The sequence below is a fragment of the Strigops habroptila genome, chromosome 5 (assembly GCF_004027225.2).
Source record: "Strigops habroptila isolate Jane chromosome 5, bStrHab1.2.pri, whole genome shotgun sequence".
Taxonomy (NCBI): domain Eukaryota; kingdom Metazoa; phylum Chordata; class Aves; order Psittaciformes; family Psittacidae; genus Strigops; species Strigops habroptila.
The window spans coordinates 1,457,414-1,471,700 of record NC_044281.2 but is presented as its reverse complement, the minus strand read 5'-3'; the positions used below and the strand labels follow the sequence as shown (position 1 = coordinate 1,471,700).

Here is a 14,287-nt window from a genome sequence, read left to right as displayed (position 1 = left end):
TAAAAGTCTAGCTGTCCCTTTCCATTTTTCTTTAGGATTAAAATTTTAATATATATTTTTAGTTCATTCGAAAGGTCTCCAGTTTATAACAATCATTCCTACATGAGCTTGTAGAAGACCTGGCTACGCAACATTGCACAACATCTATAAACCTTGCAAGCCTTAACATATCATTTCCCCTGCCCAACATGCATACACAGCAATACTGCATTTGGACTTACCTGCTGACCAATTAATCTTCCCAGACACCAAATAAATCTATATCTTGTGCAACAGGTTTAGCTTTCCAGATACTGCCTGGTCAACTGTACTACAGCATATGAAACAGAGGTGGCTACAAGTCAGGACTTCCACATCTGCCAACCTGTGTAAAATTATAGTCCTTTGCCTACTCTACTATTATGGGCTTCCCTCTTGTCTGACATTATTATTTACATTATCAGTGTCTCATGGCAAGGACTGTTTGCTGTTTTGTGCCTATGAGTACCCGTCACACTGCAGCTCGCCGTATTATTGTTGCAGATATATTAAGCAGCAATAGCATTGCATACTGTTATCTTTTTTGTTTTAAAAGGAAGACTTCTAAATTCTATTTCTTATACAATAAAGTGCATACATATTATTACTGCAGTCATGGACATATGTATGGTGTAAGAGGCATTTTATTCAAATGAGGCATTGCCAAATCCAAAGCTGGTGAAGGAAATCCCTGAGTCACTATTGCTTAGGTGCTTAATCTCAGAAACCATTATGGTGCTGTGAGACATCTAGGGCTAAAGGGAGCATGTGTGGACTTGGACATGTGGTAACTAAGTCGTGTTTAAAACTGCCAGTTGGGTATGAATAATTCCACTGATTTTCAGCAGGGCAGAGGTATCTAACTGCTATTTGTGCCTACAAAAATTCTTCCCTACATCTCAAATGAAGCTGGGGCATGCCAGAATGATCTCTGCTCTCCACAATGCTTCGCTAAGTCTCAGTGTACTGAACTTTAAAACTACTGGTGCACTGAGTTATGAGGAATATGTTGCCACTGGCAACCTATGCAGTGCTCATCCTTTTGGGATGGCTGGTGGAAAACAGAAGCCATTCTAGCCAAGAAAGTGGAAGGACAGGAACACCTCTGCCTTCTCAGAAAAATAGGTGCACACTTGGTAAGGACTCACATAAGAACAAGTTCCTTGGCCCATTTTGATGGTGACCTTTAAATAGAGGCAGCAGGCAGAAAAGAGAGTTTCAGTCCTAGTTTTTATCAGCTATTCTTTTAAGAAACATTTTTTCCATATGCTGTTTTTCAAAACCTCCATTGCACATTCATGTATCACTGCATGATGTCCTTCAAGTCAGCATTTTAAGCAGACTCACTTTTAGCTTCAGGAGCTCTGGTATGGATGAATGTTTCTCAGAGGTATTATTTTGCATAAAAGAGTTCTTTTTCAGATGAATTTGCCTCAAAAGCAGAGCGATGTTTTCTGTGCAAGGAAGAAAACAAAAGTTACTCAAGACAAAAACACCAGACTTGCAGAAACTTTGCAGATGGGAATATCAGCACTTTTGTCCCAAGGCCTACTGATCATTGCTATTTTCCACCAAATTGACACTGCTCAGCACCTCTGAAATCACAGACCAAGACCTAGGTTGTAATCTGGATTATAATGGATCCAGTCCGAGTAGGTGCTCTGGTCCTAAAGAAATCCACCCCCCACTGATAACACAACTTCTGACAGCGCCCTTCAGAGCACACACAGTATCTCTATTCTGTAAGCAGATAAACCTCTCAGGTTCTGCAATAAGCTCATATGATGAATATCTATGTGAAGTACCATGTTAACTCTCAAAAATAACTGCTGTCATCTTACAGGTACATAAAGCTGTGAAGGGAATATAGGTTTCTTATTTGTAAGATTTCTTTGTCTGAGTGTCAGCAACCTGTCATCACATAGCGAAGAGTAGACACGCCTTGTAGATAGGGTTGGATGGAAAACTTCTAGCCACAATGTGACAGAACTCAAACGAAAAAGGAGTCTGGCTTCCAGAAGTCTCACAGCTCCAGTTAATTGCCAGCAGACAAAATAATGTAGCGCCATTCCTTCTCAGCATTAGATAAAGCACTTTGAAAAGACAGGCACAACATATTCCAGTGGAGGTCCCACGACATTAATGAAATCATGATTACCTGTCAATTTGCTGTCTTCAACTTCAGTGGCATTTATTAAACACATCAGGTAGGAGCTATAGCTGCTATTCACTGTCACCTGTAAGATGGTGTTTTCAAATTCTAAAAACAGAAATCTGAAAAATAAGATAGGATTTTAAATCAGTTTCTCTTTCAGAAACAAGGTGCATTAGTGAGCAACCTGTCAGCTGTGTAGATGCTGTTCCTTGGCAGTGTAAATAAGAATTCCAGATGAAGCCATGTGTCTCCCATGACACCTCCTAAATGAGTACCATCCCAATTATATTTCATCAATTCTTTTTGCTTTCATCTCCCAAAGCTGTCACTCACTCTCAAACCATATGTATAAGAAAACACACTTGAATGAAAGGTTCGCTGTGGATACAAGATATAGATGGAAAGTAACGCCTAGGGGAGATTGAGAATCAAAAATTAGAGAGTCATACCATAAAGAAGGGGTTTCCGAAGAGTTTACCACTGGTAGCAAACCTTCTACAGGATTCTGCTTCCACTGTGAACTGATATGCCCTGACACGGAAGATTTTTGAAAGTCCCACTTTTAGCTATATGTTCAGTTCAAGGAAAATTACTTCTTCTTCAATTTAACCCACCTTATAACTAGTATCCTAAATTATGGTGATTGCAGGTTTAAGGTGCTCCACTGGAAGAAAATGACATACTTCTCATGCTGGAATGAGAATGGTGGTCACTACCCACAAATGCCATTGCAATACCCAAAAAGCAAACTCACCGTGTGATCAAACTGGTTGGTGACAGAGTCTGGTCACTCTGAGCCCAAGGCAGAGTCTTGTTGTAGAGGTTTTCTGCCATGACAATGAAGTGATGAGCGACAATATCAATCACACTGTCAAAACTAGTTTTGTTGGAGAGAAAAGCCGAACTGGAACTTATATTGAATTCATTTAGCAGATCAGAGAAATACAGCCTCTTGAGAATGTAGTGAATGGCTTCTGTGATTTCTAGAGCTGACACATCGTTGGCAGAGTTATTTACAACTGCTTCCAACAACTTTGCAAAGGCAGCTGCTTCAGTTAGATTCCTTTGGGTGTTTAGGAAACTGTCAACCGCATCCCAGATGCTTGAGTAATAACTCCATTTGGTGAGGCTGAAGGTGCCTTGAAGTCTCTGCAGCAGGTTGTTCATGTGGAGCTCATCCTGTGCCACACTGAAGAGTCTAGACAGGTTGTTCCAGGCTGCTGAGCTGTCAGAGAAATTTAGGGAGTTCAGTACTGTTTCGTTCAGCATGAGAGGAATAAGCGTGTTCAAAAGCTGAGATGGGAGCACATCTCCCACATCCCGGACGGGGATGGGGCAGGAGGCATCGCTCTGCAGCAGCCCCTCTGTGAAAGCAGTCAGAGCTCTCGCCTTCTCCTCTACCCAAGAGTTGTCCAACTCAGAGACAATGTTTAATTCGGAAAGGAAGCTCAGAGAAAACTGCAGAGACTGGATGATGCACGCCAGCTCCTTGGAAAAGCGGTCACTGTTGTTCTTGTAGACAGCAGCAAACTCTGGAGACAGTTTCAGGCTGGTTAAGGCCTGCTGGAACATGTCTGTAAAGGTGCCATTGGGCACTGTTCCACCCTCCATGCCCAAGGAATCAAAGAGGGCTTTGCAGGGGCTCCTGGCTAAGGACTCGCTCAGAGTGGCATTTTCAAACAGCATCTCGAGCGTTACGTGGAGTACGTCTTGAGCAGAGCAGTTCTGGGATGGCCCATAACCATCGTTGCTGTTCTCGAGGAAAGGACTCAAGGCCAAACGCAAAAACTGCCAAATTTTTGCCTCTAGTGCAGTATCGTGCTGTAAGGAAGACTGGCTGAACTCCTCCTGCAGCAGCAAATGTGAGAAATTATAGACAACGTCCATTTTCTCTTTGAACGTTTTGTTTAAGTTGACATCATGAAGGACTTCCATTCCTGCTCTCCACATTTCAAACAGTCTCTGGGTATAGTTACTGTAAGAATCAAATAACAGGTTGATAGTTTCAAGCTCACTGATGTTATAACTTTTCTGCAAACCTTTTAAAATTAAGCTACTCCTTTGCACGGCCTGCAAATATATGGAGGTGTTGGTACCTCTGGAGTTGTCTTCACCATACAGCTTGAACATGGAGAATGCAAAATTTATCAGCTGCTCCAGTTCCTTGCTGAAATGAAGACTGGAGTAATCTTTCATAGTAGTGAACTGATCTTGCAGCATATCTAGAAGTAACTGGGAAATGGTATCGTCTGCACTATCCCAGTTCATGGAGTGGAGTACTTCAGCAATATGCCAGAAAGCATGAAGTTCATTTGCCTGCCTTTCATGAGGGAAACTCTGGAGTTTCTCTATTAGCTCAGATAAAGAAGAGACCAGCAGATAATGATCACTGGAATTCACCTTTTCCAGGGCAGCAAGAAGCTGCTCAAGGGACAAGAGCTGTTCTGCAAAATGTTCAGAAGTTACAGGGGTCAACAAGAAGTCAGAAAATAATGATGACACTTTTTCACTTGTGCTGAGATAATTTTCAATGTCTTCAAGCGAGATTGCATGAAGTGCAATCATTCTGATAACCTCCCATGCTTTCTCTGTATTAAAATGAGTCCTGTTTAGAATTATCTGATTCCAAATCACTGCAGCCATGGTTAGAATATCTTGATTATCTTTTCCATAGTGATCAGGGTAGAACAATCCTTCACCACCACCTTCATACAATGGAAGTGTTTCTGGAAATATTCTTTCTAGGTCCACAGTGCTGTTTGTGGGAGAAGTGGAATTGAAAAAAAGGTTTAATGAACTATACAAATCATCCAGATCTGAGGATTTAATTCCACCACTAGAATTGTGAAAGATCTGATGTACTAATGTTTTCCCAGGAGCTGCCTCAAAATCCACAAGAATCAGAGCTTTCCTCATAACTTCCAGGAGTTTCACATATTCATCCACTTCTGTTAGGTTCCATTTGGTGGTCAACACATGGCCAGTGGCATGCCACAGCTGTGAGAAGTGTCCCCACTCCGACTGGTTAGAAGCATTTCTGCCCACCTGTAGCAGTTCATATATACTGCTGTTCCTCATGGAAAGAGTCGCTAACAGATGGGAAAACACAGGCAGTCTATGCCAGTCTGCTGAGCTGCCAGAGAAATTTAGGGAGTTCAGTACTGTTTCGTTCAGCATGAGAGGAATGAGCGTGTTCAAAAGCTGAGATGGGAGCACATCTCCCACATCCCGGACGGGGATGGGGCAGGAGGCATCGCTCTGCAGCAGCCCCTCTGTGAAAGCAGCCAGAGCTCTCGCCTTCTCCTCTACCCAAGAGTTTTCCAACTCGGAGACAACGTTTAATTCGGAAAGGAAGCTCAGAGAAAACTGCAGAGACTGGATGATGCACGCCAGCTCCTTGGAAAAGCGGTCACTGTTGTTCTTGTAGACAGCAGCAAACTCTGGAGACAGTTTCAGGCTGGTTAAGGCCTGCTGGAACATGTCTGTAAAGGTGCCATTGGGCACTGTTCCACCCTCCATGCCCAAGGAATCAAAGAGGGCTTTGCAGGGGCTCCCGGCTAAGGACTCGCTCAGAGTGGCATTTTCAAACAGCATCTCGAGCGTTACGTGGAGTAAGTCTTGAGCAGAGCAGTTCTGGGATGGCCCATAACCATCGTTGCTGTTCTCGAGGAAAGGACTCAAGGCTAAACGCAAAAACTGCCAAATTTTTGCCTCTAGTGCAGTATCGTGCTGTAAGGAAGACTGGCTGAACTCCTGCAGTAGAAGACGTGTTAAGTTATAAACAGGGTTCATTATTTCTTCACTGGAAGCTTCCCCGGCACTTGTATAATGAACGATTTTCATTGCTGTCCTCAGAAGTTCAGACAAGCTCTTAAAGGTTTTATTGTCAAAATTAAAGAAAAGATCTATAGATTTTAATTTGCTGACATTATAATTCAGTTGTAAGTCTTTTAATATGTACAAGGTCTTTTGTATGGCTTGAGTGACTAGTGAGATATTGGCTACTTCAGAGTTCTCCCCAAACTCTTTAAACACAGCTGTCATAAATTCTGACAGTTGATCCAATTGCTCACTGAAAGCACTATTTGAATTATTATTGAGCTTCTGAAAATGGCTGTTTAATACATCTAAAAACTGCCCATAGGCTCTGATGCCTGTGTTATTCCACTCCATTGATCTCAGTTTCTCCCCAATGCGCCAGTAGGCATTCAACTCATCCCACCAGGCCTCACCCATGGAGTTTTCTACTTTTCGCATCAGTTCAAACACAGGCATCAGTAGGTACTGATAACCTATGGTTTTGTCTGTCATTATAAAAAACAGCTTCTGGAGAGCTAGGAGCTGGTCTGGAAAGTTTCTGTAGGACACAGGCTTCAGGAGAACATCAGAAAACAAAGATGGCACTTCTTGCATTCCATTTAAATGGTCCCTCAAGTCTTCCAGAGAGGATGGCACGCTAGTGGAAAGCAACAATTTGAGAGCATCCTTAGTGTGCACTGCACTAAAATTAGAAGTATTTAACAGAACTGGATTCCAAATCCTTGTAGCTAATTTTAAAGCACTCTGAATTTCTTTCCACTGGGTCATTATATTGAAAATGGAAGTCCCATTAAAGTCACTCTGTAATTGCATTGATGTGAAGTTATAGATTTCATCAATTATTTCCTTATTATATGGTTCCTTTAATTTATAATCATGATGTGGATTCATTCCCAGTTCAAGAATTGCATACAATTTCTGTAATGTTTCATTCTTCAAATTTCTGTATAGATCTAAGCTTTTTAATTCACTTCTATTCATTTTTTTCTCCAAGTCTTTTAAACGATGTAGAGACTTTTGTATGGCTTCTAAGTCATCCGAATTAATGGATATCTTGGAGTCTTTTCCACCAATCTCTGGTGACTTTATTTTTCTGGAGGGGAACAAAAAAGCATTTTAGTGAATATGAAATCAATGCAAGTAGAAATGTAAGGTGATTTAGAGCAAAGATCATAGATACGAATTATACTGTTAGTAATATCCCTTTAGCTAATGTCTTACCTCAGAACTTCCTCCAATTCAGATACTAAAGTCCAATTGTCTTTCCAGTTAACAAAGGGATTACAAATATATCTGGTCACCAAATCTTTTTCTTTATCTAGAACAAATACATAGAGAGTAAAGATCACACTACTTTGGAAACTGAGAAGAGCTGTATTGCAAATCTGTCAAGGATAACATGCATGTATGAAGTTAGGCTCCTATAACAAGATAAGATGTTGGTTAGAAATTTAGGTGCTCTTTTGGGGTGTAACTCTTACTGGCCTTCTGAAGGAAGTCAGGATGCTACCTACCATTGAAGAAATGATTTTCTGTCTCAGGAACAGCTCAATGCCCATGTGATGTGGGTGCTAATGGAGCTCTCCTCCTGCTTTAGAACCATTCTGCCTCAGTTACACAGCTTGTTTCTTTCCCTTCATCTGGGAATCATTTTTTACTACTTGCACGTAGTCTTTGTCTGCATATCATTTATATCTCTCATAGCCATTTACACTCATCTTGATATCCCCACGTGCCCAGTCCTCTCACAAGACTCACCTCCACGTCCTCCTTACTTGAACTGCATTAATCTTTCTTCTTATTCCCCTAAACTGCCATAACCTCCACGAAACAAGTAGAGAACGGATAGCATTTACCCATCTGTCCCTTGTAGCATTTAGATGCTGTACCTTTCCCTTGCCTGTTCACATAACCTCAGTTAGAGGTGGACATCAAGGACTCTGCCTCTGCTATAAGCTGACAGGGGTTTAGAGGAATGGCTAATCCTGATGATTACTGCTTGTTGTGCAGCCCAGGCCCAGCCCCTACTTTGTTATACTGAGGTGTGTTTGACAGAGCCCATAACTAGAGGCAGATTTTGACACCCTCCCGCCCCCAAAAAATCAAGATAAAAAATGACCACTCCCCATGTCCACTGAGACTGCAAACTCATGTTCATTCATTGCATTAACAAAACAAAGCTTTTTTACTTTTCCATTTGAAATAAGGTATTTTACTCACATTTGTAAAAAGTTGAAAGAAGAATTCATTATGCTGAACCCTGAACAGTATGCAATCTATATGGTTATGTATTAGCCTGCAGTTTGCTGCTCCTCAGCACCACAGTTTTTCAGCAGAGATATGACTACATGGAGGAGTCTTACCTTGCTCCAAGCAGCTCAGGGAGTACGGAAGATCTGTAACCCCATTCTGAACAGTTTTGAATCTATCATCAGTCACAAGTGATGCAGAGACATTCTGAGCTGCCAGCAGAATGCTAAAGGAAAAACAAATACACACCCAGTTTTATGAAAAGAAATAAAGCAAGTATTCAAATAGGAAACAGCTGGAGTGCAGCCTATCATTCTTAAAGTGTCTGACACACAAGACATTGCCCCTACTTTTAATTGTTTGTTTGATCATGCATAAAATACAAATATGATGCGCTTTGATGGGAAAGCCGTGGTGGTATAGTAGCACAAACAGATGTGTGGTACTCGTTAGGAGTACTTATTCAAAGGGTTATGTAAAATCTATAGATTTTAACCACTTAAATCCTCACAAAAGGTCTTCGAAAACACCCAGGTGATATGCCAGCCCAGTGATTCACTGCTGCCATGAATCTCCTCCTAAGAGAAACCAAGAAGCAAGCAGACGAGGCTCCAGGGAGAGCAGGGATCCCTAGGGAACAACATCTGTGGAAGGAAGAAGCAATCACAAATAACTGTCACCATTTCCAATTCTCCTTCTTTCCTCTTTTATACTGTAATAATCAGGCTGACAGGGAAGCAAGGAATGTTTTTCAGTCTTAGGAAAGAATAAGCTGATAATCAGGCATATTGTATCACAGAGGAAGTAATTTAAAAGTCTGTTCACTTTGTGCAGGTTACTGAAAACTTCATGGTGATTATTAGCCCCTTTTGCTTCTCCTGTATAAAGAGCAGCTTTTCACTGCAGGCACAGGATCACTGTTTAATGCATGATCTCTCCCCTGCCTGAAGTTCTGCAGGTGACGCACAAAGAAGCTAGCTGAGCTGATTTCAGCGGCAACTGACAGAGCACCAGGGAACTCTTTTCTCCTCATTTAACATAATGTCTCCATGCAGGTTTCATGGACTTGGTGCTCACCATTTCCATTCTGCAGTTGTGCTTGTTAGTAAGAGTTTTAGAGGGGGAAGAAACTGCAGTTATAAATGACATGTTTAGTTGAGCAATGGCAGAGTCAAGGAGGAGAGAGGCATAGGCTTGCCAAAAGTGGATGCATATCATACAGATCAGAAGGTAGGAGACATGCCCAGAGAGGTGGTGGATGCATCATCCCTGGAGACATTCAAGGCCAGGCTGGATGTGGTTCTGAGCAACCTGATCTAGTTGAAGGTGTCCCTGATCATTGCAGGAGGGTTTTACTAGATGAGCTTTGGCAGTCCCTTCCAACCCAAACCATTCTATGATTCTGTGGAAGCAAGTGGTGGTGTTGGCCTTTTATTTCAGTCTTGCAGGGCTTTTGCAGACATTTGCTTTAGAGAAAAAGTTCAGCTTACATGCTTACCTGATAAACTATCTCAAAGCAACAAACAGGAGCATTTGTGAATTCAGCCTGTAAACCAGTTTTGGGTGGGCAATAAAATGTGCTCCTAAACTTTCTATAGAATTCATGACGTTGAAGTTACTGTTTCACAGTAGTTGGTGTTCATCACATGGTTAATACTGATGCCACAATAAGCAAAAGTTCTTTTCTTCTGTATCTTCATATCTATACTGCAAAAAAATTCCCTGGACAGCATTTTTTTAGGAGGTCAGTACTACCTGAGTAACAGACATGGCCAGACTCGCTAAGATGTGCTTTTGTAAGCATCATTAAACATATTATTTGTGCATTCTCGTTGCAGTAACTCTTTACTCATGCACTTACACTGCCAGATGCTAGGCATAAAAACACTGCATAGTTCTGGTGGTGAAATTCTGTGTGCCTCTTTGTTGTGCCTATGATAACTGCAGAGCAAAACAGAGCAGCACAGTAAATATTAACTCTTGCTGGGCACTCAGACAGTGCTGGTTCTCAGGTTTGATTCTGCAAGCCAGTAAATGCAAACAAATGCAATGAGCCTGTGACTGAAACAACAGCATAGACAAAACATCTCTGAATAAAATCAAAATGCTTGCCACACTGGTACTGACTCTTTTAAGGATAAGGACATTACAACTTACAAATAGATCCCACAATGCAGTACGGCAAATTACCTAGGCATTAAATGTACGGGGCTTTAAGTGCCTTGGCAACATGCTGGTGATGAAAAGTGAGTCCCTCTGTGCCTGGGCATAATCAAAGTGGCAAAGTATCTACAACCTCTTTTGGCATCTTTACCCAACTGCTCACGCATTCAAGGAAAAAAAGAGAAAAGTCTGAAGACAGGTGCTTGCTGTAACAAGTGGACTATTCAGAGTAATTTATAGCAGTGTCAGTAACACATCCAGTACAGATGATTTGGGACAGAGTCCCCTAATCTCTTGAGTAACTGAAGTCTTCAAGAGATCAGCGAGAGTTTAGCCTAGCTACAGATCAGGAAAGGGATTTGAAGGCTAAGCCCATTTTAGAGGAGTTTTTATCGATCTAGCTGCATACAGCATCAAATATTTCAGCACAGTTAATTAATGGAGTTAAGCCAGATCTGCTTTTTATAACCATTGAGAAAGAACATAACTGGTGCTTTCTTCTTAAAGTCAAACATATTCAAATCCCCTTAAGCTAAAAGCCAGGCTCCCTCTTTTCTCTGCTTTCCTGGGACCAATCTTGAAAGACAGAACATCAATAAACCAGGTAATCAATTTAAAAAGAATACAAACGACAAAAAAAGAACTTATGGCTCCCCTACAAATGCTTGAGGTGTTCCAAAGCAATTTGAATTTGGCTCTATGCTTTTCTGGAAAGAAACAGCCAGCTGCTTGCTTTAGCAGAACAACTATCCAGACAGAAGGGCTTTCCGTCAACCAAAGGCAGCGGCTGTTACTCACCACCTTTTCTATCTGCACATGGGCATGACAGTGTCTCTAAGCAGTCTGGAAGAGAGCTAAGAGTTCATATCAAGCTCTCATTTAAAAAGTGACACAACAGTCACTGACAATCAAAACACTGCTTACTGTCCATAGAGACCTTTAGAGATGCATTAGTATGTAGCTGTATCATCCCCCAAATAAATCATGCTTTCAAGCTAACACCCTTTCTTCAAGATGAGAGGTGATGTCCTTACAGTTCAATACACAAACCCTCCAACTTCCAGTGCCTCTCCTGGCATTTTCTGTATTTTTACCTGCTTGGGTTCTGAAGGAAATCAATTATGTCTTGCAGTTGCATGCTGCCCTGAAACACATCTGGGGCCAGCAAAAGGAGGTGCCACAGGGAGGTGTCATTCTGCACTTGGGAGACGAGCTTTAGAAACGAGACCATTTCATTGACGAATGCTGCCTGGTACTGTGGGTTGTGTTGAACCTTAACAAATAACAATGCAAGGAATTATTTAAGTACAGGAACCCTTGCTGCCAGTGGGTCTTTTTATGCTTTTCAGCTTGCGCTGCACTTGTACACAACTCCACAAAACAATACATTCAAAGGGCTGCAGTGACAGGCAACAACTGAGTGACTGTGCTTTACCTTCACATCCCTGATTGTACAATAAATTCTCTGTTTAGACAAGCCCTACAATTCACAATGTCCCAAACAGCCAAAAGACTAGGAATACAAGAAAAATTAATATCAATCCTCACCCTGGCAAAAAAGAAGGCATTACGTTTAAAGGATTCATTTGCTTTAATTATACAGCTTTCCCAAAGACAAGCACTGCTTCAGCCATGAATTGTTGGATCAGATGCAGGAGTTACTGGATGAAGTTATACAGCTGAGGTAATATACAGATGAAATTTATTGCCTCTCCTAGCTTTAAATATTCTTATTTACTCCACATCCTCGCACTGTTCTATCCACCTATCGCTGCAGCAGGGCAAATAAATAAGGAGAAACAACACCTAGGCATGGTGAAAACCTTTAATGGCCACTAGCTGACAGTTGGGTGTCCTTGCCTTCCTGAGCTGTGTACTCAACTCCAAGGTCTTTGTGCTAATTCCATTCACAAGAATTAGCTGAGCCTCATCATGCACTTTGGTATACAGAGATGAGCAACTCCTACCTAGCTGGGATCACATTCTACCTCCCAAACACTGCAATAATGTGTGTGAACTAACAAAGCTACTAGCTGCAGATATTAGGAAAGGACCCAGGCACTTACCTCAGACAGCTGACTTCTGAACTCTTGAGTAAATGACTCTAAAAGCGACAGGTCAGTAAAGCAGAATGTCTGGTGGATATTGGCTGCCATCTTCTCTTCAGTGAGATCAGGATGTGTTACATATCGTGACAACACCTCACACAGAATGACTTTGAGGTTTGCTGCAGTTGAATATTGGGTCTGGCTCTAAAAATAAGATGTCATGTTAAAGGTAGCTTTAAAGCAATATTCTATTTGGGACAGTTTTAAACACAGTGATGAGACTTTAAGTAGTAGTACTGCCATATGAAAAGCATTGTCATTACAAGCATGCACACAGAGAATATGAACAGGTGAATAGAGAAATGTCTGCGTAAGTGTTTGTAAGCCTTAATACAAAAACATAAGCATGCCAGTGTCCATTAAACGGTACCAAGTTTCTGTTAAAAAGTAGTTGTTCCTATAGGTAGTCACCACCTACATAATAAACACACAGTGCCACTGGTGCCACTGCAGGAGTATTGTGGGTAAATCATAAACTGAACGGCAAAGCCTGTAACATCGTATCTTTAATTTTATGTGAAAGAAAACACACTCTAAACACCCTAACTCACACAAGTTTTGAGCAAAATATTTCAGGGTATTATTGTGTGTGACTATTTGGTAACTCAATCTATGATGTCCCACAGCATCTGTTTTATCTGGTTTCTGCTTAGAGGTTAATAAATTTACCACAAAGCTTAAAAGTCCACCCACAATAACTGCCTTCCTTTTTAAAGTTCATTCATGTAATAGGGGAGATAGGAAAGCAATAAAAGCTGTATGTTGGTACTTTGAGCTTCTAACTCTTTGAATATGATGATACATAAATATTCACACTCAGCTATTATGCCAATACAGACTTACCTTCCCAAAATTGAGGATTTTGTTGAACGTGTTGATGCTGGACGTCAAGTTGGATGGTGATGAAATATTCTGAAGGGTTTTTTCTCCATGAGACACCAAATCCCTAAATGCTGCAATAACAGTTTGAAACACTATATTTTACTTAAGGTCTTTTAACCTCTTTGCCACATCAAACCATGACACAAGATAGCCAAGAACAGCTTTGGGCAGGCCATCATTATTCATCTGTTTCCAATGGTACAGCCAATGGCATCCTGTAATTACTTCAGGGTTTTTTTTTCTGATGTAATTAAAACCTGGATTATACTATTTCCTTCTGTAACTTTTAAAAACTAAATGCATTTAACTATGTGCTTACAGTTCAACATGAATTCCCACTTCTTTTCTCCAGTTCTGCAGCTCCCCTATGCAGGAAGAGACATGAGTAAGCCTTCCAAGGAAGCCCGTATCAGCTCAAGCCAATAGCCCTGTAAGGGAGAACTCTCCAGGTGCCTTTGGCACCAGTGAGTGGTACTGGTTATTCAGAAACAGCTCTGACACAGATTTAGAGCACTGCTGCCCACTCTACACAGAGGCACACTGCCAGGTCTCCAGCTGACACGCACCAAAGCCAACACTTGCACCGAGCTGCGCCCTCAAAACCACACAGCTCACAGAAATCAAAGGAGCTATGCCATTTTACACCAGCAGAGGCTATCACCTGTGATCTTTATTTTATTTTTTAAAACTAAGATGTAGAACTGAGTTCCTCCCTGACCATCTGTGGCCGTCAACATGAGCTGCTAGTACCCACCACTGTTCACTGCTCATTGTTTTTTCCCCCATTCCTCTGCGTTCAGTCCCTCTTGTGTTCTGCTTCTTTCTGCCTGTACACCAAAGAGCAAGTGCATTGGCAGGAATGCTAATTGGAACTGTGAATGGCTGGGGCAGA

At 41.5% G+C, this 14,287-nt stretch overlaps 1 protein-coding gene across 1 annotated transcript in view; it reads right to left on the bottom strand.

Moving 5' to 3' along the window:
• The window catches only part of ABCA12 (ATP binding cassette subfamily A member 12), an 84,164-nt gene that overhangs the window by 48,513 nt on the left and 21,364 nt on the right, over positions 1-14,287 (bottom strand). The window contains exons 5-12 of the mRNA XM_030486202.1: positions 13,357-13,466; positions 12,472-12,657; positions 11,500-11,678; positions 8,356-8,468; positions 7,214-7,310; positions 2,928-7,085; positions 2,177-2,292; positions 1,366-1,472 (exon numbers count right to left, since the gene is read on the bottom strand). Coding sequence (XP_030342062.1) covers positions 1,366-1,472; positions 2,177-2,292; positions 2,928-7,085; positions 7,214-7,310; positions 8,356-8,468; positions 11,500-11,678; positions 12,472-12,657; positions 13,357-13,466 — 5,066 coding nt within the window. The remainder of the gene's footprint in view (positions 1-1,365; positions 1,473-2,176; positions 2,293-2,927; positions 7,086-7,213; positions 7,311-8,355; positions 8,469-11,499; positions 11,679-12,471; positions 12,658-13,356; positions 13,467-14,287) is intronic.